This window comes from Erithacus rubecula (assembly GCF_903797595.1).
Source record: "Erithacus rubecula genome assembly, chromosome: 1".
NCBI lineage: Eukaryota > Metazoa > Chordata > Aves > Passeriformes > Muscicapidae > Erithacus > Erithacus rubecula.
This window is the reverse complement of record NC_136658.1, coordinates 19,497,676-19,524,276: the sequence shown is the minus strand read 5'-3', so window position 1 is coordinate 19,524,276 and position 26,601 is coordinate 19,497,676. Positions and strand designations below refer to the sequence as shown.

Below are 26,601 nucleotides of genomic sequence, written 5' to 3'. Positions count from 1 at the left end.
CATTGATTGAATTAGGGAGTAAGGATAAACATTTTAGTGGGATGTTCTGGGAAACCTTTTCACAGCAGGAGGGGGTAAAAGTACTAATAGTGAAGGGAAAAAAGCTACTAGAGAATGCATTGTCTTTTGCAGGTAAATAATAGCATCATTGAGGTTGGAGAAGATTATGGAATCTAACCATGAGCCTTACACTGCCAGATCCATTACTCATACGTGTCCTCAAGTGTCACATCTAGCCATCTTTTAAATACCTTCAGAAATGGTGACTCAACCACTTCCCTGGGCAGACATTTCAGTGCTTGACAACACTTTCAGGTTTTTTTGTCCTCTGATACCTAATTTAAATGTCCACTGATGCAACTTGAGGCTGTTTCTACTTGTTCTGTCACTTGTTGCCTGGGAGAAGAGTCTGACCTCCACCGTGTTACAAATTCATTTCAGGTGGTAAGGTCCCCACTGAGCTGCTGCTTCTCCAGACACTGCACCAGCCTTGCCCTTCTCTGGACTTGTTCTGGCACCTCTGTCTTGTACTTAGGGGCCCAAAACTGAGCACAGGGTTCAAGGTATGGCCTCACCAGTCCAGAGAACAGAGGAGTGAGTGATCTCTTCCCTCATCTCCCTGGCCACATCCTTGCTGATCCAGACCAGGGTGTTGTTGGCCATGTGGACACACACTGGTTCATGCTCAGCAGATGTTTACCAGCACTCTCAGGTTCTTTTCTGCCAGGCAGCTTTCCAGCCACTCTTCCCCCAGCCTGGGGTTGTTGTGACCCAGACAGAGGAGTTTGACTTGGCCTTGTTGAACCTCCTCCAGTTGACCTTGGCACATTGATCCAGCCTGTCCAGATCCTTCTGCAGAGCCTTCCTGCAGTCCAGCAGATCAACACTCCCACTCAGCTTGGTGTTACCTGCAAAGTGACAGAGTGTACTTGATCCCCTTGTCCAGACCATATCTTTCCTTTAAGAATATTAAACAGGACTGAGCCCTGGGAAACTCCCTGCAGACTGGCTGCCAGTTGCATGTAACTCTGTTCCCCACCTGTATTTGGGCTCAGCCAGCTTTTTACCAAGTGGAGAGCACACCCATCCAAACAATGAGCTGCCAGTTTCTCCAGGAGAATGCTGTGGGAAATGCTGTCTAAGGCTTTATAAAGGACTGTACATACACAGCCTTTCCCTTGCCTTCTGTGCAGGTCACCCTGTCATACAAGGAGATCAGGTTGGTCAAGCCAGACCTGCCTACTGGGCCTGACCCCTCACTTGTCCTGTGTGTGTCTTGTCATGGCACTGGAGATTGAGCCAGTTGCTGTTAATGACACTTGGCTGAACCTGGTAGGTGAGTTTTCCTCTCTTTGTGGAGTTCTAGGGAAAAACTGTTACTGAATTACTGCAAAAACTTCGAGATTGCACTAGAAGTTGAGAGTGACTGTCAAGAAAAATTTGCAGTGACCCTTCGAGTAGAATCAAGGGAATTGGAGCTGTGAAGCGGCAGTGCTACTTCCCAAAGAGTTGAAAGATTGAAATTGCAACAGCTGCAGCCTATGAAGTATTTCTTCCAGAATAGAGCAGCCTGATGGATATACTTAAGATGGAAAGATTTTTACCTGGTTCATTGCATGACTTTGTTACTGGTGGGTACTGTTATAAAACCACATCTCTAACTCTAGAATTAAATTCTGGTGAAAAATAAGAGTAGAAAAAAATGAGGAAGTAGTGGCTTGTTTCACTCAAGTAATCATAACACTGTTAGGGGAGAAGTGGAATACTAGAAGATTGTACCTGTCAAGTAAATTTCCATGGTAACTTGTGGCTGAAGTGGCTATTTTGGACTTTAACAAGATCAAGCAACAACAGTTCATTCATAGCTACTGAAAAGGCTGCTCACTGTGCAAGATGTGAGCGATACAGGACTTGATTTTCCTTGAGTCTGTCTTGCCAGATACGCGAGTTTCTGATATTTCTCTGTTTTTCTTTTACTAGACTGTGCAATGAGGTGAAAACTCTATTTGAAAAAGGGACACTTTTTCTGATGCTTCTCCATAATTTTGCAAGTGCAACAGATGGGGTCCTAACTTCTCGTCCTCATTTTGCAATGTGTGAAAATAACATTTTTCTGTTGTTTGACCAGTGAAGTTTGGCTTGTGTCAGGGGCTGAAGACTGCAGGTATAAACAGATACTTTCAGTGCGGCTTTAAATGTCAAAACTGGACTTTGAGAACATTCAGTGAGCCTAAAAAAAGCAATAGAATTTTGTGGCAGCTTATACCCTGCTCTGTTTCATCAGCCTATCTGCCTCCTGCACTTGTGCCAATGCTTGTTTAACTGTGTAATTATGGAAACTGATAGGGTATGGCACAAGATGCAGGAGAATATAATGGCCAACTGGTTTCTTTGGTTGCCAGTGGACAGAGCAGTTCTCACATGGCCTCAGAGAGAACTTAGAGTGAACCCATGCTTCTGTGCAGAGTACACACATGTGGTAGGTGCAAAACAGCATTCAGCTCCTGGCACTGGGTTCTTTGTGTGAGAAACCCAAGTGGAGGGATCACCTGTCAGACTTGTGGTAGAGAGTGTTTCTAATAACAATAGCTTTTCTTTTGTAGGTTTCCAGATACTTTAGAAAATATTGATGCATTAGTTCACCTTGTGTTTCAGTTTCTTGTTTTTTCTTACGTTTCAGGATCATCAGTCATGAAACGACTTCTTCTGTTTTTTATCCTGGCTGCTGCTGTTATGTATGGTATCCTGCATGGAAATCTGTGGAGAAATAACTTCTACTGGTATGGTGATGATTTGTTCATTTAGAGTACAGACACCTCATGGCTGTATGAGAGATGTGTCTGTGAGTTCTTGTGTTGCTCTGTAAGTGTTTACTTGTAATCATTGTAAGTGATTACTGTTCTGTTTGTATGTGTTCTGTGGTTGAGGTCTTTTGGTACTCTGAGAGAATCAATATGATTGTTCTGTCCTGTCGCCTGTTCTCGTGTTTCAAATCTAGTAATTATTTTGAGCCTGGTTTTATGGAGAGGTCAGGACCTCTGTGGTAGGGAGCCCCACTGAGGTTCAGATAGATGTTCAGGTGAGGAGTTACATGAAGTGCAGAAATAAGGTATCTACATCTCCCTCCACCCCATGTGGGTTTAGTGTCAGTTTGTTCCATTAAATGTCTTGATAAGTGATGTGGAAGAGGCCTTCTCCACACAAGAATAACTAGGTGCAGGGGGCACCTTTGGAAAAGCTGAAATTTTTTGAGGCCCAGCAGCAGCAGCCCTTGAGGGCATTGAGGCTTTACTCTCTACAGGCTCACAGGACAAGTGGCTTGGGACCTAAATTTTGGGCACTTACTTGAAGAAGTTGAGTTTCCATTGGTCTTGGCACAGCTGTGACCAGGACTGACCATAGTGTTACGAAGTAATAATTTTTTCAAGTAGTGGTTAATGTGCTCCCTTTATCTTGTTTATGGTGTACAATTGATACAAATAGCTTTCTGTTGTGGTTTCTGTTCACAGCAAACCACAGTGTTGTGACATTTCCCTTTTTGCAGGATTAGCTTTTATGGACAGACTTCCTCTGTGAGGGCTTCTCCTTCCTATGTGACTAGTGGATTTACGATCAGTTACGATCAGTAAGTTCAGCAGTTGAATATTATTGTTATGGGGTTGTGGGTTTTTTTTTGTTTTGGATAGGTGGGAGGGATTCAGGCTAAAATCTGTAGCCTTTGTCTGTAGGCTTCCTGCTCAATTGTACAGTTGGGTCCAGTGGCTGCACCTGTTGTAAACACAGTGGTAAGGTGTCTGTCTGAAAGAAATTTGTCCATGTTATGTTTCCAGTGTTTGTTTAATATTCATGGCTGCTTCCAGTAACTGTCTCTAACAAGCAGTGAACTGTTGGAAGGACGTTGGCTTACAATTTTCAAATTTGTGCAATGCTGAGTTATACCTGAATAAAGTTAGCACAGCTTGGCTGCAACTTCAGTGCTTAAAACTTTACTAAACCAGAGTTGTGTTCCACTTGTGTTCAAGTGTGTGTATAGGCAGCTCTTGTGCTTGTGACTTCCTGCAGTTAGATTTGTGGGACTGATGAGCACCTATGCTAAAACTTCAAAGCAGACCTCTCTTCTCTCTGAAGCTGTCCTGCAAAATGCCATCTGTGGGGCTGATGCTGGAAAGCAACAAGGTGGCCAGCTGATAGATTCTCAGGGTGCTTTCTCAGCGTCAGCATTCATGTAAGAACTTGAGGTTACCAAAATCAATTAACCTTAATGGTCTCTTAGGCTTGTGGTTTTAATATGGTGGTTTCATCCTTCTTCATGCAATCCAGAGGCACATGTTGCTCACACTGAACTTTACCTTGCCTTCTGGGCTTTGTATTTGTGATTAATTGGGCTGAATTTCCAAGTTGGGAATATGCTTAGAAGTCTTAGCCTTATTATGAGTGGAATGACTTATCCCCAAAGAATCTAATTTTCCTTAAAGTACTGTATTTCCTTCTCCAAACAAGACTTCGTCTCCTCCCTGAGGAGTGATGGGGATGCTATCTGGAATGGCTGCAGGGGTGATTGAGCCCAGGAGTCCTGCTTCTCTGGAGGTTGGCCTCAGTTCTCACTTTTGATTATGCCTGCTTTGATACTTGCTGAGCAAGGGAAGTCACAGCCCCCTTGGAGCAGCAGTGTGAGATAAAAGCCTTTGCTAGTAAAAGTAATTGTGCTGCAATAAGAAAGTTTCATCTCTGTCAAGGGGAGGTAGTAATGAAATCTTGGTGTGATCTTAACTTAGTAATCAGCTTTTACTAATTTGATTTGTCCAAGTTTCCCTACCTTGTTTCTGCTACCCATTCCTGATTTTGCTGTTTATTTGGAATTGGCTTTTGCAGGCTACCATCTACAGCTGTAGAGAGGAGAAATGCACTGGACACTTGTCTCCTGAAACCAGCATTTGAGTCTTTACTGGGGTGAGTCTTCTGTGGGAATTGAGGTGGAGGGGAAGGAAAGGCTGTGCTGACTGAGGTAGAACTGGGGTATTTACACATTTTGGAGCAAACATTGAGTACTACCCTGAGAAAGCTTGGCAAGATTAAACCAAGTTGTGACTGAGGAGTCTTAAACCTCTGCACAAAGACACTATGGCTTTTTCTTCCCCTGGTACTTCTTGCATATAAGAAAACGTGGCTGTTGTGGATTTTAAAGCGCATAGAAGCAAGTAAACTTCGTGCCACCCAAAGCAGACTTGCAGTCTTCGAGTTTCGGTCAGCTCCTGGTCTAGTGAGGTGATCCTATTTCCCTTGCCCATGGATTGTGCCCAGGCTGTCTGTGTGTTGGCTGTAGCAGGGTAGCTCTAGTGTTCAGCAAAGGGGCAGGAATGGACTCAGTGGCACACAGCAGAAGGTGTTATGTGCACAGCTAGGACAGTGTCGCACATTTCCATAGCTTTTTTATAGAGATAGTTCGCATGAGCTGGAGATCTGTTCTGTGCACTTCGGTAATAGCCTGGGCAGGTTGAAAGGATTTCTAACCTCACAGAATTACTTATTGGAAAGGAACCAGAGCTAGAAGAGCTAGAACTAGAAGTCTTTTCTCAGTAGGTAAATTATTGTCTGAGCTTACCAGCTGCTTCTGAACAGCATAGCAAGTTACTAAATTTAATATGGGTATTTAGTGCATTATGTCTCAAAGCTAGGTGGTCTTGCTTTAGTTAAGCTATGGCCCATTTCTCAGTATGTGGGCTATAGTGTTTTGTTTTGGGTTTTTTTCATCTTTTTTACTGTCAGTATCTTCTGAATACATAGAGCTTAGAGAGTGAGTTGATTTGGGAAACTGAAAGATAAGGTTGGTTTTCTTAACAGCCATTAATATTCTTAATGGGCAAACAAGTCATGTGCTGACTGGGGGTTTTTTTATTAACATTAGGTTTTCTAATGACTGTATACTTCTGTGTTAATATTTTAGTCTAAGACCGAATATGCAGGATCATTACAAAGTCAACCAGTACACTGACTGTGTGCTTAGCTAATTCAAAGGTGAAGCCAAGGCCATGGTGACATGGGACATGTTTGCATCTGCTGTTCACTCATTTTGCTGCACCTAGCAGTAAAAGTCCTTTCCCTGATATGAGAGACCCTTTTCTCTTGTTTCTGTTTTTTGACAAAAGAAATGACCCATTCTTCTTAGCTTGTCACTTAGAAGGTATAATGCCATCATGTTCTAGCTTGCAGGAAGAATGTGCTTTTGAGGTAGACCTCCTTATGATCCCCACACACTGTGCATCTCATCCTGGGGTGGCCCTGATGTGAATGCACTGGGATCCTTTCAGCCATCTGCTTAAGCCAGAAGATGCACTGCAGGATCACAGCCCATGTGCTGCAGCTGCTAAGGAGTGGGACTCTGCTAGAGTTACCCGAGTTACCCAAGATGAATGTAATGTGGTCATGAGAACTCTGTACTGTTTTGCTGCATTGATATGTCCCTGTTGCCCCAAACAACTTGAATGACTGTTAATGTCAACAGTCATGTAGTGCCACTTGTTTGGAATAGGAGTGCAGCTCAAATCAGGAGATGGTATTTTCACGTTAATGGACCTTGATTCAAATCCTGTTCTTACTTACTAAATTGCCATGTACAATAATAACTCTCAGTTTTCCTTGCTACTTCTGTTTTGTACTTTCCAAACCTGAAGTTAATCACTCTCTTCTTGGGTTATGTAATCTCTTAAATATGTGGTCTCATGGTGTAAGCTTTTTGTCACATGCTGTTAGTGGGTCTATGTAAGTTGTACAAATAGACAAATTTTCTGTCTCACTCTTAGCCTGTATTTTCTGTTGTAAGATCTTCCCATTCTGCATCATCTCTGTTTGCTTTCCTTGTGTTCATGGAATTTTTTTCTTTTAAAAATGGGTGATAATACAATAGAAATGGTAATAGTAGAATAACGAGAGCTTTTTACAAAGAAATTGAATGACTTACTGGCTTAGGCAGGTACATCATGTGGATTTTGAGACTTCTTTCTTTTTTCCTTCATCAGTGATGACAAAATATACCCGTTCCTGTGTGCTAATGATTTTATCAGAGTGGCACAGTTCCAAGGGAGCAATAAGTTTGAACTACCTTATGGAATAAGGAGAGCAGGTTTGTATTTCCCATGTACTTTATTTTAAATCAGAAGCACCTAAATGGCTTGTAAAGCCACCTGAATCTCTGGCCATGATCTTTCTTGTGTACTAATGCTAATCCTTTTGGGGGGGTCTAGCAGTGTCTTAATGGTTTGGTTCAGTTCCTCTGACCTGACACCTTCCTGTTTCTGACAAGTAAAACACTGGGTTGAGGTTGCCCCTCTGAGCAGAGAAGCTCCAAAAAAGGTGTGAGTGAGCAAGAGTGGACCTTATCCAGCTTCCTTCTGTTTGTATATGGGCTGGAGTGCTAAAAATACTCAGCTATACTTTGCTAGGGGAAATACTGAGTTAGTGTGATGGATTTCAGTCAGCACATCTAAGTTGGTTGGAATCCAGAGTCCTAATGAGGCAGAAGTCCTCGGGTTTAGGTGGTTACATCAGGGAAACTTTCCTTTTGCTGTCCTAGTTTTGACTGGAATAGAGTTAATTTTCTTCTTGGTGGTACAGTGCTGTGTTTGGGATTCAGCATGAGAATAATGTTGACAACACATGGATGTTCTAATTGTTGCTAAGTAGTGCTTACTCTAAAACAAGGACTTCTCAGTTTCCAGTGCTCTGCTAGAGGGCAGGTGCACAAGAGGCCCAGGGGAGGATTGCCAGGGCAACTGACCCCAGCTGGAAAATGGCTATTCTATGCCATAAAACAGGCTCAGTACTTAAACTGGTGGGGAGCTGTACAGGAGGGGCTGGCTGCTGCCTGGGACTGGCATCAGGCAGTAGGTGGTGAGCAACTGTGTTCTTCATCACTTGTTTTTCTTGGGTTTTATTCCTCTCTTTCTTTCCTTTCCATATACTTTTTAGCTTTTTCTGCTTCTCCTACCTATCAAGTGGTGGAGACTGAGTGGGTGTGTGACACTGTGCCACATCTGGGGCTAAATCACACCACTGAGCTGGCTGCTCCTACCAGGGAAGGTGTTACAGGTGCCACAGGGGGGAACTGGTGACACTGCCTGGCTGCTAGACCTGTGGAAAGGTTTGCTGGCACATTCCCACTGCCTATGTTGGTCGAGCCAGAGTAAATAGGGCTGACACCCTAAGGGCCTTAGCCACCCTTTTGAAAGGGTTATAAAATCTCAAATTTCAGATTATTTTAACACTGACAGTGCACTTCTTAGTCTGGGCTTTAGACTTTTAGATTTGCCCTCCATCAGTGGTAACAGGCATGGTGCCTTTTCCTGCACTTTCTGGGGTACAGTGAGGAAAACTACATTTGGGAATGAGTTGATTTTTCCTCTGAGGCAAATTAAGTGGCCCACAGGAGCCTACCCATCAGGTATGGGCTGGAAAGGTGTCTCTGTCCAGGTTTGCCACAGGCTGGAATTGATGTCTTCTCTGAAGATACATAATGCTGTTACTGTCCCTGTCTGTATGAATCCTCTTGAATCAGCTGAAGGTGGGTAGAAGAAAAAACAAAGTCAGTTAGGATGTGGATCTTGGAAATTTTTCCAGTTCTTATTTACTGTAACTAAATTTTTAAAATTTTTTTTAATAATAAAAATCTCATGCTATTCTGTATTTTGAGCCAGAAGAACTCCGGAGCTTGAATTTCTTTGGCATCATTGATTGATCTGTGACACTAAATTGCAAGTGTTCTTACTTTGATGTTTTTATGCACAGTGCACTGCTGTGTTTAAAAACATTGTGGTCAGGGTGACATGCTTATTTTTGTATTGCACATACTGAATGTTTCCATTGATTTTGTTTATATTTGCTTTTTAGAACAATTTTTTCGTTTAGCCCTTTCAAGATTGCAGAACTGTGGCCTTCCCAATGAAGAAGACAGGTGAGATGGTTTATTTACTACTGTTTCTATTGGTTGCATTTTTAATATTTAGTACGTATCTGAAAAAGAATGTTTGTGGGGTTATCCTAAAATTGCTCAAGTTAGTTAAGACATGGAGTAGACTGACATGATCCAAGCAGTGTATAGTGATTCCAAGGTTTAAGTAGGCTTGGTTTTATACTTCAATAGCACCAGCATGCAAGAAAATTATTCTGTGAGGGAGCTTTAACTTAGAGAATTCCTTTTATAAGCGTGTTAGAAATTTGCTCGCTGAATGCAATCCCATCTTCTGTAGTATCTTTTTATACTTAGATGGAATGTGACCTCCTCTTGCAAATTCAGTCTAAGATGGACAGTGTTTGAGATAAGTAGGTGCAAACCAATGTCTGCTTCCATGCAGAACAAATCTTGGGCATGTCCCTGTGCCTGTGCATCGCCTGCCTGCAGTGTGCACCCTTGTTCCTGCACAGGCTCCACTTCCTTTCCTTGTGGATGAGGGAGACCTGGGAAGACAGGAGAGGCAGGCTGTCCTTTTGGGAGTAACAAGGGAGTGGCACAAAAGGGAAGCATGCCTTAGATAGCTTGCTTCCCATGGATTAGATAGATTAAATTAGTTTAAAACTCTTGTTGGAAGCCACATCTGCCAGGAAGTTTGGTTTTGTTTTGAAGGGCCTTTGTGTTTGTGCATCTTGGTTTTTTTGGCTTTTGTTGGGATATTTTGCAGATAGGGTTGGCAAGTAGACTAAAGTCCTGTGTTCAGAATGATGCAGATGACTCCTTAGGCTTGCATTCTTAGCAAATGGGCTGACAACCTGCCAGATGTGATGTTAATATATAGACTTTTTAAGAGTTGAATTCAAATAACCCTGAGGTTGGCTGTACTTGTTTTTGTTTTTTAATTACGGAGATCATACAGGATTGCTGCTATTGAAGTCAAATATCGGGATCACAGTTCCTTGGGTGGAATATGTTCAAACTTAAGAATTTGTTTTAAGACAGTTGTTTTTGGCTTTTTTTCCCCTAGTGTACTCCTTTCTTTCTCTGTTTTGTCTGTTATTAGGATGTTCATGTTTACCCTTAAGGAAGGAAAAAAGTAAAACTCTGTATTTTCTATGAAGAGTGTGTTAATGGAGTAAATTTATACAGGATTGGCTGACAGAAACTGCTCTTTCATTTGGAGTTTGAAGGAGAATGCCTAATGTTCTGTTAGAAATTTCCTGCAACCATAAGTTCAGGACTTTAATTGTTAGTGCTATAAAACAGAGATGCTTGTACCTTTTAAATGGAAATTCCTGTTCTGTAGATGAAAAGTGAGGAAATTGGTATTCATCCTTTGAGTGTTAGATTCTCTGAGATACAGTTAGTATTCTGGGAAGTATGCTTCATTTTATTGAAAGTAACATACTTAGTGGTACTGAAGCAAAATGAGAGATTGTAGTATTTAATAAGCAATAATATAAACAAATCAAGCATACGGTGACTTTATACAATATATTCTTTCTAGATCTGTCAGCTTCTATGTACAGCAGTCTTAAGGCATGAATCACTGTAGTTGAGAAGAGTTTTTATACATGTATTTCACTGAGATATGGTGCCTTTTAAAAGTGAAACTCCTTAGGAATTAATCCTAACAATGTTCTCCAGTGATAGAGAATTATTAGGCAGCTCTGTAATGCAGTTGTCCAATTCAGCCTTCTTGGCAGAACACAAACCAGATTTCCCTATAAATGCATTTTAAGGCAGACAAATGCTAGGCTAGATAGCACTATAGAAGTCTGTGGTGTGTATTTGTGTACAACTTGGGGAACTCTATACAGAGTGAGCATCAGAGGTTTTGGTTTTTTTTTCCCAGACAGTGTCAGTTCCCAAACTTAGGTCAATTTCTCACTGTGTAAAGTTGTAGCTGTCCCAAAGAGTTTGGAAATGAATGGTGTCACTGACTTTAGTTCAGTTGTGACTTCAGCTCCTCGCTGATTACTCTAAGGACTCTGAGCTCAACAATTCTTAAAGCACATTTACACAATCCCAAGTCAACAAAATGTGACCTCTGCATCCTCCTTTCACCAAATAACCTCAAAGGAAATAATTTGCATTCCTCAAGTGACTATGGGGGTGTGTGTTAAAAGGAGCTGAGTCTGAGATCTTTTTTCTTTTTCCACTGAAACAGTGTTTTAGTGGAATGTGGAGGATGCAAACTTGTTGACCTTTAGAGGCTGCAGTTCCATTTAGCAATCTTTTTCTTCTATGGATTAGAAAAATGTTTCTTTTAGCATTTCACTGTATAAGCAAAATACATAAGCCAAGGCCTGTCCTTGAGATTGAGGCTCTTGTACACCTCCTGAATAGGGCAGTGGTTTGATTGACTACTTCCTGCAGACATTGGAGATCAGTTACCATGGTGTTTGCATTGGGATCCATTTGTACTCTTAGTAGATCTCTGACACATAAAGGCAGTCCCTTTGTCACTCAGACCTTTACTACAGCTGTTGTTATAGCCAAGGGCTTGATATTTTTTACTGTCATCAGTACTGATGGGAAGCTAAACATCCAGACACTGCAATCTGTTACATGTTACTTGTAGGCACACCTGATGTTGTTTAAGGATATCTAAACTAATTTCTCTTGTCAGTATATTGATTTGGAGGAAGGGTAAGTGTTTGGGGTTGTTTAATTTGAAAACATTATGAAAAGGAAATTTTAAGAAGTGAGTGGTAAAGTTATCTGAGAGTAACAGTCTGCTGAAAATTGGTGTGTTGTCCTCTGATCTGCTATAAGTGCAGGTCAGTTTATTTAACTTAAGAGCCTTTAAATGCAGTTCAGCCTTGCTACATGTTTTTTATCTCTATGTCATGTGTTAGTTTTCTATGATACTATGCTCTGGTTTTTTACGTGCAGTTTCCCTCCCTGCTTATTGTTGTTAGTGGACTCAGTATTACTGTGAACTTAAGACTTAGGAACATAACTGAAGACATTTGAATACTGGAAGTGTCAGGTGAGGAAGCAATTTAGAACAGCACATTGCCAGACTTCCCATTTCAGCCAGCCCACTTTGACTCCCTGAGCCTGACAGGGATTAAAAGCTGATTGTTTTAATTTGTTTGACTATACTTGTGTACATTTCTTCAGGCATATTTGATCTGCTTGTTGACTTTTCCCATTTCAAAAGTTCAAATACTAATGTTAGATTCTTTATTGGGTATTTGATAGCAGTTGTAACTTTATTTTTGATTATACATGTTATGAAGGGCACTATAATTCAAAAACTTAACCGAACTTCAAGTTTCACCCTGTTTTCTGTCCAAGTAGTACTAGTCAACTCCTAGTCATAAACAAAATCTAGTCTGCATTCATCAGTAAGTAAAAAAGAGCTTGAATTTGACTTGAGAACAGCTACACAACTTCTGTAGCTGAGCAAACCTCAGTTGCTCAGTTCTGAAGTCACATTTTATTGTGCCCTCCCTGCCCTGAGCATGTCTTGCTGTATAATGACTACACAGAGGAGAAAGCAAAGGCCTCTTAGTTGTATACCAGAGTGGTAGGTGTTTTTTCAATTGCTAGAGATTAACTTACTCAGTAAGTCTTTTAAATCACGTCTTCAAAAAATGGAAAGGTCTGTAATAAGGGATTACTTTAGGTTCATCTAAAGGAGCAGAAAAAGCAGCACCTCCTTAAAGTAAATGCCAGAACACATGATACAACCATATGCTAATCTTGTGCTTTTTGTCCCTCACCCTTACTCCACATTCATCACTTACTGATGACATTTTTTCATCCAGTTTTCCCTTTTTCTTTCTTACTTTGAGCTCTAAGCTATAGCTGTAAGCAACAAGGTGTAATTGAGGAAAAGAGCAACTTCTGCTTTCTTACTCCTGCTGTAGATTTTGAGAGGCATATGTTCATCAGCCTGGTTAAGACATTTTGAAAGTAGATAGAAAATTAAATGGAAAATAAATGGGCAAAAGGAATAGAGAGGGAAGGGTTTTAGGTGTGTAGAGGGAATAAGTGTACTGTGGATAGGATGGTGTTAACAGATTTTTCACCCCTTTGATTTTTAAGATACCAGGTCACATGAGTTATGGTATTAGCTGCAAGTCTTTTTATGAATGCTTGCCTTCTACTAAGCTGTTCAGGAAACAGTAGAGAAAGGTTTGCCAGCTTTTTTCATGTCACCCAGCCCTGAAAGCTACATTTGGAGCCCTGTTTTTTCTACATACGTACATATATATGTGTGTTTGTGTGTATGCATATACATGTATATATTTAAAGGCAACTGTTTCTGCAGATGTTGTTAATTCTGTAGGAAATTCAAGGAACTGCTTTGTACGTTGAGATGTTGCTCAGTGTTGGCTGGAACCAGCTGTTTTCATTGATGTTGAAAAATAACAGCTGAAAAAGCAGGTTGGACTATTTAAGGAAAAAGAAGTTAATTAGTCTGTGTGAAATGCCATGCTGGGCATTCAAGTTAGTGTTTTTTGGGACATGATTTTGGTGAACCTAGAACAAGAAGTGGCATATTGAGCCTTTTTCTTACTTGAAGAAAGAACCAAGGGAGTAGGTTGTTACTGTGAGGTGACTCATCCTTGGTAAAGTGTGAGCCTGCTTGTGTCTGAAGAAAATACCAATGTTTTCATTTTCTCATTGTTCCTGCTGCAACCAAATTGAATGGCTTTTTCTCTAAACAAAGAGGCATTTTTACAACAACAAAAAGTGATGTGCGTATTCTGAAAGGAGTTTACAGTCTTACATGTTTGATTTAAACCTTCCCTAAAAAGGCAAAATTTCTTGAGTAAAAAACCAATAAGCCTGTTTGTGAGCTCCTCCCTGTATTTCTTAAAACATTCTACTAACACTGAAATAAGATGGTAAAAAGCTAAATATGCTCTGAGAAAACCTGTGATAACTTTGAAAATCACCCTTAGAATTGACTTCCATGAGTTTAGCATCTCCATAATACCTATTTTTATCTCTGAATGTATTGTAAATTCAAAATTACTGTTTTGATTGGATATAGTACAAAGATCTTCTTTTTAGCACACAGTATTTTATATGCCTAGTAATGCTGTCTTAATTTGAATCTGGCCATACGAGAATGCAGCTTTTAATCAAGGATTCCATCTTGTTATATCATGACAGCACACACATCACTTGTTTAAACGTGTTTAGAAGCACCTTTTAAGCAGAGGGAGAAAAATCCACACCATATTAATTTGAAAAGCTGTCACGTGTCATTGGGATAAGATTTTTCACATGTACACTTCATAGGCCTGTAAGGTGAATTATGAACATAAATTTTGCTGCTTTAGCTTGTGTTAGAGATATGGAGTTGTATAATATTGCAGAAGCACCTTAATATTGAATTAGCTTTTCCAGACTGGAACAAGTTTGAAGAATTGTAGAGGATAATTTATCAAATGGCACCCATAATAGCAACTGCTAAGATGATCTTAAACAGCAGGCCACTAGGAAAAGAAGACGTGTGAAAACAGTTTCACAAGAAAAAAGCTAGTTACTGACTTTGTCAGTCCCTGAAATAATGCCTTTGTTTTTTTTAAGGCAGCTGTAGTACATTATACAGGATTGAATTTGCTTTGTAGGGGCTAAGTGCTGTACAAGATACAGGACCTCAGTTAGAAAATAAGCCAATTAACATGTAGAAGTATCATTAATAATATGAAGCCAGTGAAGTAATAAATATTAAAACTTCCCTTTGTTCCACAGTGTTGCCTGTCGACGGTGTGTTGTGGTTGGTAATGGAGGAGTACTTCGAAATAAGACATTAGGGGAGAAAATTGACTCCTATGATGTCATTATAAGGTAAATGCTATCTCTTTTTCATTTTGTGTACATGGAGGAAAGGGTAATTCTTCAAGGCCAGGTCCTCTTTTCTCTGCCCTTCTCTAGTGCCTGTGTTGGAGCCAAATCAGAAGGCTTGCTTTCTGCTCGAGTGACACACGATAAGCAATTGTGTGACTGTATTCTAAACCATCTTGGCCAAGTTCCTGTGTGTGCTTGATCCCTCTGAGTTTAGAGGTTGAGTGCACCTGATAATTGCTCTTCTGCTGTGTAATGTGATACATAAATGCTAGGCTGCTAAACTTCCCTGTACCCAGAGACAGTGTCTGTACTGCAGATTAGTAACACGTGTGGGTGCTACTGCACGGTAGGAACACGGGTGGGGCAGTCACTGATGTCTGTCTCTGTCCTCTGCAGAATGAATAATGGCCCTGTGATAGGGTATGAAGAGGATGTTGGGAGGAGGACGACTTTCCGCCTTTCTTACCCGGAATCTATCTTCTCAGATCCCATCCACTACGACCCTAATACCACTGTTGTTCTCATCGTCTTCAAACCACGTGACTTGAAGTGGCTTTGGGAGATACTTGGTGGTCAGAAAATAGTGAGTTTAATTATTCATGTGCCTTGGCTCATCTTGCCACACATCTCTTATGTGTTATGCCCATTTGCTTTTAACCATAGTTCTTCCAGCTTAGAGGAGCTCTGGCTCTTCTCCTAGTCAGTTTATTTGTCTTCTTTCTAATGCACATATTTGATCAGCTCCTCACCACAAAGCAGTTTACCTCTGGGAAATGTACTTTTATCTTCTCCCTAATGTTTGATACTTTAGCTTGCATACTCCAGACTTCCAGGTTATTTTACCTGTGCACTTGTAGAAATTTTAGAATGATGTTAAAAGTGACCTCTCTCAGGAGGTCTTAAGTCCAAAATAATTTTGAATCTTCTTCATTAAGGGCCAGGTTCAAAGCCATAGTGGGTTCTCAGGGCATTGTCTGAGTAAATTTGGAGTATTTTTGCCTGAGAAATTTGCAGTGGTATTTCTTCAAACTCTGTTTTAGTGCTTCAGCACACTCGTAGAACAAAATTTCTCCTTGTCCTTACACTGTGTGCTTCTGAGAAGAGTGTGATCTCATCTTTGTTAACCCCTTCTAAATGGTTGAAGATGGACTGAACAAACCCAGCCTGCTCAGACCGTTTGTTTGCTGTGAGCTGTGGCCCCTGGTTTGTTGTAGTGACCTTTTGCTGTTTGACACACTCCTGCTCAGAGGGGACCCAACATAGTATGTTTGTGGGCCTGCAGGAAGGGCACAATGCAAAGTACTTGAGAATGATAACTTCTGTCTGCCTGTTGTCTGTGCTCTTAATAACATGGGCAGCACACAGTGAGCATTTATTGCCTCCAGGGCATATTGTTGGTACATGTTGTCCATCAGGTGTTACTGTATGTAAAGTTATGGAGCGGCTAAAGGCAAAGAACAGCAACAAGGCACTCTTACTTGGTGCAAGAAAGAGCAATTTATTCAAGGAAACCATGACTTTAAATAGTACAGTTTGTGAAAAACAGAATACAGACAGTTCATTGGACAGAGAAAGAGACACCTCTTCTCCCTGGCTTTCCTATGGATCTAGCAGGTGTTTATCTCTGTTATGATTCTTTGTCTTCTGTTTACAGTAGAGATAAAGTCTCTAGCCTGGGAAAAATACTGGCTGGAGCTGAGAAATTTCACAGCCTGAGAAATGCTTAGAACCTGAGAAAAAGGCCTGGCAGATTTTGCCTAGACCTTCAGCAGTATCCACAATCAGGGACCTTTCTGCAAAGCTGATTTGCAGCCAGCTGGCCACTGCTGTGGCAGTGGGTTATCCTGTTGCAGGAGCAGCTATTTTTGGGCTTAAGAGATTCATCACTCTTCTTCTTTTTTAACCTCATGCCCTTGGAGTTTATGCTGGTTAGAGTTGCTACAAAACTAAATTCAATTGTTTCTAGTTGTTAAAAGTGTGTATTTACTTTGCTGTCACAGAGTGCAAAGGGCTTTTGGAAGAAACCGGCTCTGAATATGATCTACAAATCGAGTCAAATCAGGATTCTTGATCCCAGCATCACCAGGAAAACAGCTTATGAGTGGCTTCATTTCCCAACGAGGTTTCCTAAGAAGGAGGTTTGCTTTTTTCTTTTGTCCCTTCTGGTTTTATACAACTGAATGTGTATTTAGAGGCAATTATATCTTTATTACAGTAGACTGTAATGTAGAAAACCTTTTAGGTTTGCATTAAAGTAGCTTGCCACTTAGATGATGCTCAAAAAAGATGGGGAAAATGGAACCCAGAAAGAAAGAGAGTGGCTAGCCTTGTGTGCCTTTTATGGGTTCTGTAATTAGTATGAAATGAGGCTACTTTCTGGACAGACAAAGTGCCTTCGACAGAACTGGGGAAGACAAGCAGGTAATGCTGCATGACAGATCAAAGAGCTTCTAGAAATAATACAGAGTCTTGAACTACTGAATGTTGGGTGTTTAAAAACAAAACAAAACAACACAAGGCACACAAAATGGCAAACAGACAAAAACCCCCAAACAATGAAACCTCCACTGAAAACCATGACACTGAAAATAACCCCACAACAAACAAACCCCCCCTCTAAACTGGTAATTTTAACTCTGCTGCAATTTCACATTCCTGGGGCTGGGGATGAACTAAGGAGCATAAAGGATATTCCCCTCCTGTGCTAATAATTAATGTTTGGCAGCATGGTTGTGCATATTGATTTGATGCCTAGCATTGCAATTTGGACATAAAAATAACTTTAAACTGTCAGTTTCTGACAGAAAAAATGTTTTTGATGAAAGATAAAGCATCAAGCTGGGGACCTCCCTTGTGCAGTCAGTATCAACCATGTGCTGTTTTGCACAGAGACAGTACCCTGGGGTCACACCCCCACTCCACCAGCACCACCCAACTGGCACGTGTGGAAATGTCTGATGTACTATCAGTGTGGAGTATCTGTCACAATTTTTTTCTTCTGGTTTACTCTTTCTAGTGTTTGAGGGGGTGGTGTTATGTTCTGTACCTCTTTCTAAAATTTCTTTCTGTTTTCTGAGCCTGACAGTGGCTTTTTTCTCCCTTATTAACTCTTAAACTGGAATAGGCATTTTGGCTATGTGCTTGCTTGGGCCTGTGTGGGATTTCAGCTTTTCAGCCAAGCATGGCAAGAAAGCAGCACAGAAATTGGATGCCTGACTAATCACCTAAATGGCCACAGAACATGCATGGCCTCCATGGGTCCCAGAATCTCTCCTGGGACTCCCCTCTCAATGGGAGTAGGCTTTAAAAGCAGTGCTGTCAGTCAGTCAGAGGAAGGTGCATGATGTCATCTGGTACAGAGGCACAGGCCCCTTGGTCACCCTTTGCTCCTCTCCTGCCTTTGGGTGCCCCTGCACAGAGCTGGGTTAGTGTCACCATGACTAGAATCCCCTTCTGCTACCTCCATATGGATCCTGGTTACTGCATGCCAGGGGTTTTGCAGTCCCTCATCCTGCACAGCAATGATCAGTTTCTCAAGCATGCTCTTCCTTCCTTGTCCTCCCACCTCGGAGGTGCCCGTGGCTGGGAGCCTGCACATCTGCAGTGGCCCTGGCACAGCTGGGTTAAGCTGCAGGTCACACCAGGGGTCTCACACTGGGGCCCTGTGCACTATTGCTCATCCCTGGGGAGGGCTGGTGCTGCCCTCACTGGCCTGTGCTTCAGCCCCCTCTGCCTGTGGGAGATGCCAGTGACCACTGTTGCTTTCCTTCCTGTCCCTGCCTTCTCCATTAAACCAGTCTTACATTCCCAGTGAGCACATAAGTGCAGAGCCTGCAAGCATTTCTGATTGTTAATAGAGCCAGGAATAAAATTGAATGTATTGCTCCAGCACCATTAAACTCAGAAATTGTAGTGGAGTCATTTCAGAGCTGTGCCTATTCCCATTAGTCTTCTGAAAATATTTAACTACAGGCCAAGTGTATCTGGATACTGCATGATAGTACATTTTAAAAGTAGTTGCTTTTAAATTATATTCTTTTGAGGTGAATTTTACGATAGCTGAAGGTGGAACAGAACTAGTTGCAACCTGTTATTTCCAAATGGCAATAATCCTAACATGTAGCATTCCTGCCATAGTTTTGGAGTCCTGTTTAGTATGGATGTTGCAACAGAGTCACCACTAAGTTTATGATGTTCTGCCTCAGGGCAGAAAGTTATTTTTCTAACTGGCAGGAGCCCTGGACATAGTGCACATTTTAAGCAGATACTATTTAGGGAATACTCAAGAGTTGCATAAAGGTACCAAAAAAATTTCCACAAAAGGCAGTAGTTAATTTCTGGGACTTTAATTAGGCTTAAAAGAGCTGAGAATAGTTACTTCTTCCTAGGGATATTTTGTGTTGTCGATTCCATCTGCCTTTTCTGTGCAGAGTTGTCTAGTACTGGTTTGTCTGCTTCTTTTTCAGAGGCAAACTGAGCCTTGGTTCAGAGTTCAAAGAAAGCCCATGATTTTGTGCTCAGTTTGAGGTTTTACTGCAGCTGCTGGCAGCATGTAATAGCTCATTTGGTCTCTGAGAAAAATCTTATTTTGGCTAGGAAGGGCATTGGTTCCTGAAAGTTCTGTCAGTTTCTGGAGACACTTTTTTACCTTAGCTTCATCTTGGTCGAATGAATGAGTTCATCTCTCACTCTAAAATAACTTGCCTTGCTTGTACTTCCCCAGATCATACTAGCCTCTGCTGCTACTAAAGAAGTCATGTGTCTGAACACAAGATATGGCAGATAGTTGCATGGAGTTCTTCTGTGTTTTTGTGAGAAATGCTACCTTTTGGTTAGGTGCTCTTAATTTTGCACAATTAAATACTGTTTATGACATGCTCTTCATTTTACATTGTGTTTACTTCTGAAATTACTATATGGAGAAATAATTTTATTTACAATTTTGCTTCTTCTAATGGAGATAGCAGGGGAAGGTCTAAAGCAAAATTCTTCTGGAATTTCCCTACTTTGAAGAAATGTAAATTCAGTCAAATTTGTGTAGTGGTAGCCTTCATGCTTTTTTAGTTTGTTGCTGTGAAAATGTGGGCGTATAATGTTCTGTTCATCTGGGTCTCCATCATTTAGAAACTTCTGAACGCATCTCATAATTCAATCAAATTTGAGGGGGTTGTAAGTGGTTTTCCAGTGTAGTGAAGCCTGCCCAGTTTTATGAAAGTAGCTGAGCAGAGCAATGGGGAGACCTTCCTGATGCCTCTGTGGAGGGAAGGGCTACACTGTGGACTCAGCCCTCACTAGATACCAAGGAATCCCAGGGAGTACTGATATGACTGATATCCCAGTCATGGAGAACCTGTGGGGACAATACTTTATTCCTTTAGGCACAGGAGGGGATCAACCTGTGGAACCAAACGTGTAGAAGACCCAGACTGCCTGATTTGCCTTGTCTCTGTTCTTAAGGTTTTTGTTCCCATCAGGTTGCCAGGTATTTATGTGTGTGTTTTTGTGTTTTGTTGTAGAAGCCCAAGCATCCAACAACAGGACTAATTGCCATTACACTGGCATTTCACATATGTCATGAAGTCCACCTGGCAGGCTTCAAGTACGACTTCACCGACAGAAATAGTTCTTTGCATTACTATGGCAATGAAACCATGTCTCAGATGATGCAGGTAACTAACACTTGTTTGTGCTGGGAGAAATAGAGCTGGTAACTAGGGAAGGCAGTTCAGTACAGATAGAAGTGTGGACTGCTGGTCAGAAGGCCCTCCCACCTTCTGGTTCAGCTGCTTGTGGGTTAACATTGCTTGAATCTTTTCCTGTCTGCTGTTGTTTTTGGAAAACATAGATACTGATCTTTGTGTCCTTATGCTGTACCACATTCTGCAAAATCTGCATGAGATGTCCATTTGTGTGCTGTGTTCTGCTTTGCTGGTGTTTCCTTAGGCTGCACAGGTCTTGTCCTAGAGATGTCTTTGTTTAGCACTGGCAGCACATGAGCAGTGTTTCTGTTTGTGTTCTCTTTCTCCTTGGCTCCTACTTCTGCTGTATGCCCTAGCTGTCAAAAGACAGAAGAACAAAGGGGAATGGAAGAAGTTAAGACCTATGAACTTGTATAGGTCTTGCATAGGAAAATAACTGAATTTTGGAAACTGAAAGTAGAAAATAAAGGCAGCTCTTGGAGGAGGGTAGGAGGAGAAGGAACTGCTTTCAGGAGGGGGAAGCCACAACTCAGAAGGAGACAGAGCAGCAGGAGGCTGGAAAACATCAGGAAAGCCTTCTCCCTGCTGCTTTGCTAAGGCTATGCTGTTTCCTTTTATGTGTCTGCTCTTGTATTCAGTTGCCTTCATCTCTCTATTTCAAGCAACCCTGTCAGCCCTTCACTGCAGCGTGAAGTTTTCTTTTCCATTTGCCCAGAGTGGGTACCATTTTCCTCCTCTTTCATTTGCTGAAGAGGAAGGGTAGAAACAATGCCCATTGGACCTTTCATGTTTCTCTCAGACCTCCTAGATGCCTGCTATTCAGAGACAATTTTCCTCTGACACTGAACTTGCCTTGCTTTGGAGGCTCCTCTCTGCTTTTTTGCAACATACACAAAGTTGGAGTAAGGTTGATCATTAGTTGAATAGACATCCATAAATTTCCTAAAGCCTTGAAACTTTAAAAAACTATTAAACAAAAATGTTCCTTTTAGTTTTTCAGTGGCAATAAATTTCCACATACATATATGTGTGCTACATAAGCAATACTACATCTGTATAATCTCTTATGCAGTATTCATATTATATTAATTTTAATTTACAGGATTCAGTGTCTTTAGTAAACTTCATTTCCTTGTGCTGCCCTCCACTAAATTCAGTGGTCTCCTGTGTATCCAGGAGCTGGGTTGGTTTGGGCTTGCTGTACCTAATTGGCAGGATGCATCTGAGCCACGAGTGCCTGATGTGCTTCTCAAGAACCTGCACTGAGCTTTGAGGATAACTTGTTTTCTGACTGCTTGTGCTGTAAATGTGGCTGTTGTTCTGAATAAGCAGGGCAAGGAGTTGGGAGTGTTAGTAATGAAAGGATTTCTGTGAGACCACATCTCACCTGTTCTTATCCCCAAAGGACCATCTTTTTTGGTTGTGTCCTTACAGAAATGTCTCATCTAGTTTTGAGCAACTCGTTTTCTTGGGCAACTGTGCTAAGCCTTTGCTAAGAAGTCTTTTCCCCAGACCTTTTCTGTTCTTAGCATCTTCCAAGTATCACAGGTAATAGAAAGGAAGAGTCAAATGATGCTGCTGGTGATACTTTGATTTTATAATTAATTTCATTATTCTCTCGCATCTCTTTAGAATGAGTACCACAACATCACTGCTGAGCAGAAATTTTTGAAGAAGCTTATAGACAAGAACTTTGTGGTCAATTTGACATGAAAGCTGAATGGAAAATACCAAGAACAGTCACTATTTTCAAGATGTGAAAAGTTTTTATTTTTTGTACGACGTTTTTATTTTTTAAGTGCAGCATAACTGTTTACTGTTTAAAGGAGCCCAGAAACCTCATCGAGGCAAAAACTTCTAAGCCTGAGGGTAATGGACTGTTGCAAACAGAGAACTGAATTTCTGTGAAGCTATTTAATAGTGGGAAAACCATGAAACTTTCAACTGAAAGTATCAGGGATATATAAAAATGTGATACACATCACTTATCAGTGAGAACTCTTTCCAGATGATTAATGTTCTGGAATACTTTCGTTTATGATGCTGCCCTCCAAAAGAGTTCCACTGTCAAGATACTGAGATATGACCAGTGTTCAGTCAGTAGGGTGGATGTGAAGTCGTGACTATCTGTCATGGTGTATGAAAATGGCTTTAAAACTATGCATCTAAATCATTACTGTGTGTTTTGGAGAAGGGGGAACATAGAGACTGTACAGGTTTTGTTCTGCCATACTCTTGAGAAGAGTAACCTTCAGCCAAGCAGCCACAGCTTCTGCACTGGCCATCAGCTCTGGACTTCTGTCTGCCTTTGCCGAAGGTGAAGACACTTGGTCCAACTTGTGGAGATGTTGGTGTTGACAGTGCTCGAGTTCTACCCATTTTATGGAAAAATCATACTCTGTGCTGTGCATCCAGAAAATTTTGCAGTTGCTGAGTTGACTTTAAAAAGAGGGAATATGATGATTGAAGAGCTGTCCAAACTACCTGCGTGTCAGCCCCCAAATCACAGCAGAAACACAAGCTTGGACAAAGATGTTCATGCCTGAGTTTAGAGTCAACGTTTGTTGAAGTCCTAGTTCTCCAGGACAGGATCTCATGTGTTTTTATGTTTGCTCCTCAAAAACAGGTGGATTTTTCCAAACGAAGTCAATCTCCTTCCTTGGATGCTGTAATACATCAGTACAAGCAAGAAATACTTCCATTTTTGGCAGTAAAGTGCAGTAGGGAGTATCCAGGATGTACCTCAGCTGAATTATCATTTGGCATCTGTTTACCTCTTCTGTCTTGATACTTAAGTTTGAGGTGTGTGGCTGAACTAAATAATTTAGTAGTGGGAGTTTACTCGATTTTAATTGAAACATTTCATGGGATGTTTGTTTCCTGTATTGGTTTGTCTCTGACAAGCCTGTGAATAAATTAAATCTGCATGGGAAGGCACTTGACAACAGTCAAAGAACAACAATATGCTGTTCCAATTCTCTCACAGAACATTTATATAAAGTTTTTATTTTAATTATGGCAGAATTTCTGGAAGATTTTATGGTTATCTTTATCAATCACACCTGAAGAAAGCACAGAGGAGTCCACTTAAAGTCTTTGAAGTTGGTTGGAATACCACTGTTGCTTTTAAATAAAATTATATAGAGAGTACAATTAGGAGTAATGCAAACAATTGCAATATGAACATAAACCATGGTATTTATTTTTTTCAGAAGCTGAGGATTGCAAGAATACTGCAATTTGTTTAGCAGCATCTGTGTAGAGGAATAACCATTGAAGTAACCAAAGAGTCACCTTTCTTGTAGGGTGCAGTAGGTATTAAAAAAAAAAAAAACAACAACAAAACTAAAAACACTTCCCCTAGTTCTTACTTTCAGCTTTAGCTCCTTAGCTCTGGAATTAGGGAGGGCAGTTGTGGTCTGTAAAGGTGCCACAGCTGAAGGGGAGGAGACTTGTGTTTTTACCCAGTGATTCCTGAGCTTTGGTCTGTTTCAAGCAAGCTGGACATACCTAAAATACCTCGAGATGTCAGAAAAATCTGTGGCATGGGGTGGGGAAGGATGCAGGTGTGTTGCAGCAAGGGGCAGGGTCTGCCATGGTGTCTTGTTTGCTGTGTGTGTCCCTTGGGTACAGCTGCACCGTGCAGAGTGGCAGGTGGGAGTGTGGAGGAGAGAGGAGCTTGTGGGAGATCCTGAGGCACTGGAACAGGTGACTCTGGTGGTGGAGATGGAGGAAATCACAATTTCTTCACCAGGTGGTGGAAGGGCTCTTAATTTTTTGTGTTTATTTTTTCCTGAGACTTTGAAGAGGTCTTTGCTTGAAAATCTGAATACAAACAGGTGGGGTTTCACTTAAGAAAATAATGACAGTATTGTATTTATTTCTCGTGGTTATTTCAGTTAATGGCAAAGGTTTGTATGTATTCTGCAGCCCCAGACTTAGTAATTTGAACTCCTGACAACAGTAATTCCACTTGCAAAAGCTGGTGTGGCAAGGCTTTTTGCAGACATAGTGTTCTCCAAGCTCTTGCTGCAGAGGAGCCCCGGTAGGTTTTGTGTTGAGAGCCAAGGCCAGCAGAGGTGGGGGCTGCCCCTTCACCCTCAAAATCCACAGTTGCTTCCACAGCTGGGGCTCCCAGCTCTCCCCATGGCTGCTGCCACAGTCCAGCTGCATCCATGTAGCAGCTTGCAGGATGCTGTGCAGGAGGATTTTTTTTCCAGGAGAGCTGTTGAAATTTGTTCCAGGCACTGTGAGGAGAGTTCTTGTGATGGTGCAAGCTGCATCCCTCTGCTTCTCCACCCCTGTCTCCAGTTCCAGGAAGTGGGTAGGGAGCTCTGCTTTTGAAGATGTGGTTATTTTCTCCGCTTTATTTCCTCTCCAGAGATATTCTTCCTGCTAATCTAAACTGATTCCTTCTCCAGTTTTTCTAGTAGGTTTTTATGCTTTTTTTGGGAGGATGGGATTTGGATTCTAGCTGTAGCAGAACAAATGAAATAATTGGAAACAAAGAAGCAGCTTCATGTCAAACAAAGTCTCCCAAACTCTTTGTACTTAAAAAAAACCCCTTTAGTCTTTTTTACTTTTGCCACATCAACTTTTTGATCTCCCTAAAATATTTTTTAAAACAATGTTTGGTGTTCTCAACAAATTTAATATGTTCTCTGCTAGCATTTATCCATATCAGCTGTTTCTTTTTATATCCTAATAAAGCTTCCCATTGTATGGCTAACTTATTTTTCAAATTAAGCAGTATTTCCAGTTTCTCCTACTTCTGTGTTCCTGCCACAGGGGTGTTGAGTCCACCACAGTTACTGTCCCAGAGTAACTGCTAACATTTTGAATGAAACCTGTTTCCTCAGGATCAAGCCAAAAGCTGATGCTGCTGATAAACCATGGGGTATTTTTGTTTGTTTGTTGTTTTGTTTTGTTTTTTTCTTGAAAGCCTAGCTTGCAGGCCAGTAGCTTTTCTTCTCAGTAATAAGCAGTGAACAAAGTAATGAATTCTTCTCCCCACAAGATGTTTTGTAGGATCCTGTATACACCAGCCCTGTTCCACCACCTGCTTCACACACATCATTCCTGCTGCTCTGCCTCGAGGACAGGTGTTGCTTTGGCACTAACTTCATTCAGGCAGGAATGCCCATGTGGGGTGTGTTTCTCAGCAGTGCTCACAGATTAGTGTCTCTTCTGTCTGGGCACATTTTCACAGGTGTTTTGCAGTACCAAAGACTTGACTGGGGCTTTTAGAATAACACAGTAATGCTAACACCAAATATTTAGATAGTTTCTGAGCATGAGCTGCTATTGAGACTTTTTTTTCCCTTTTTACCATTCCTGAAAATGAAGTCTCTGCACTGAAATTTCCCTTTAAAAGCTGTCCATTTTTTATTGTATCAGGAGTGAAACAGTTTTATTTCTGTGTCTAATAATGGTGTAACTACATAGGTGCCCAGTGTCTCCCATCATTTTTCTATCTGAAATAGGATGTTCTCCTTCCTTATTCTGTTCCTGTTCTCTGGCAGCCTGCTGAACTTCTAAACAGCATCACCTTACAGCAAAGGTGCTTTTGCATTTTATCTGCCACCCCTCTCAAAATGCTGCACTGTCAGAAAGAAACAGCTCTAAGATACCAAACTATGCAGGGAACAGGCAGGATGACACATTCGTTGAAAGCTGTTTGGCTCAGACCTTCAAGAGGTTGCTTTGTTGGGAAACTATTTTTTCCTCTGCTGTAATAATTAAGGGAAGTCACAGACTATTGCACTAAATATGAATCTGAGAGTGCCTAAAAGATGTTACTAAACGACATTTCCAGTGACTGTATAGGTGATAATAATACATAATTGCAACTCTGGTGTTTAATTACCATGTGGTATTTCTTGTTTCCAATGCCATTTTAGCAGTGCTCTGGGGAAGAGTGTACATACCTTCACTTCTAAGTGGACTCTGATTTTTAAGAACATACAAAGCTCAATATATGTTTTTGGTATTGGGAAATACTTACTTGCCACTTGTCTTAAGTTTTATATACCTTTGAAGTGCCACCTGTATTTTGAAGAGTTAGAGTTGTTTCAAGTGAAATTTTGAATGCTACATATGGAATGAGATTATGTTCCTGTGAATAAACTGTTAAAGACAGTG

At 41.1% G+C, this 26,601-nt stretch overlaps 1 protein-coding gene across 12 annotated transcripts in view; it reads left to right on the top strand.

Moving 5' to 3' along the window:
* ST3GAL6 (ST3 beta-galactoside alpha-2,3-sialyltransferase 6) overlaps nt 1-26,601 on the top strand; it is an 85,000-nt gene extending 58,399 nt beyond the window's left edge. For 8 of the 12 annotated variants that reach the window (XM_079310305.1, XM_079310310.1, XM_079310309.1 and 5 more), the window contains 10 exons: nt 2,681-2,780; nt 3,545-3,625; nt 4,873-4,950; nt 7,017-7,120; nt 8,884-8,947; nt 14,666-14,761; nt 15,158-15,344; nt 16,762-16,899; nt 20,278-20,430; nt 22,093-26,601. In XM_079310305.1, the coding sequence (XP_079166431.1) occupies nt 2,681-2,780; nt 3,545-3,625; nt 4,873-4,950; nt 7,017-7,120; nt 8,884-8,947; nt 14,666-14,761; nt 15,158-15,344; nt 16,762-16,899; nt 20,278-20,430; nt 22,093-22,173 (1,082 nt within the window). In that variant the 3' untranslated portion in view covers nt 22,174-26,601. The remainder of the gene's footprint in view (nt 1-2,680; nt 2,781-3,544; nt 3,626-4,872; nt 4,951-7,016; nt 7,121-8,883; nt 8,948-14,665; nt 14,762-15,157; nt 15,345-16,761; nt 16,900-20,277; nt 20,431-22,092) is intronic. The other 4 variants (XM_079310313.1, XM_079310312.1, XM_079310306.1 and 1 more) reach the window with 1 other exon arrangement.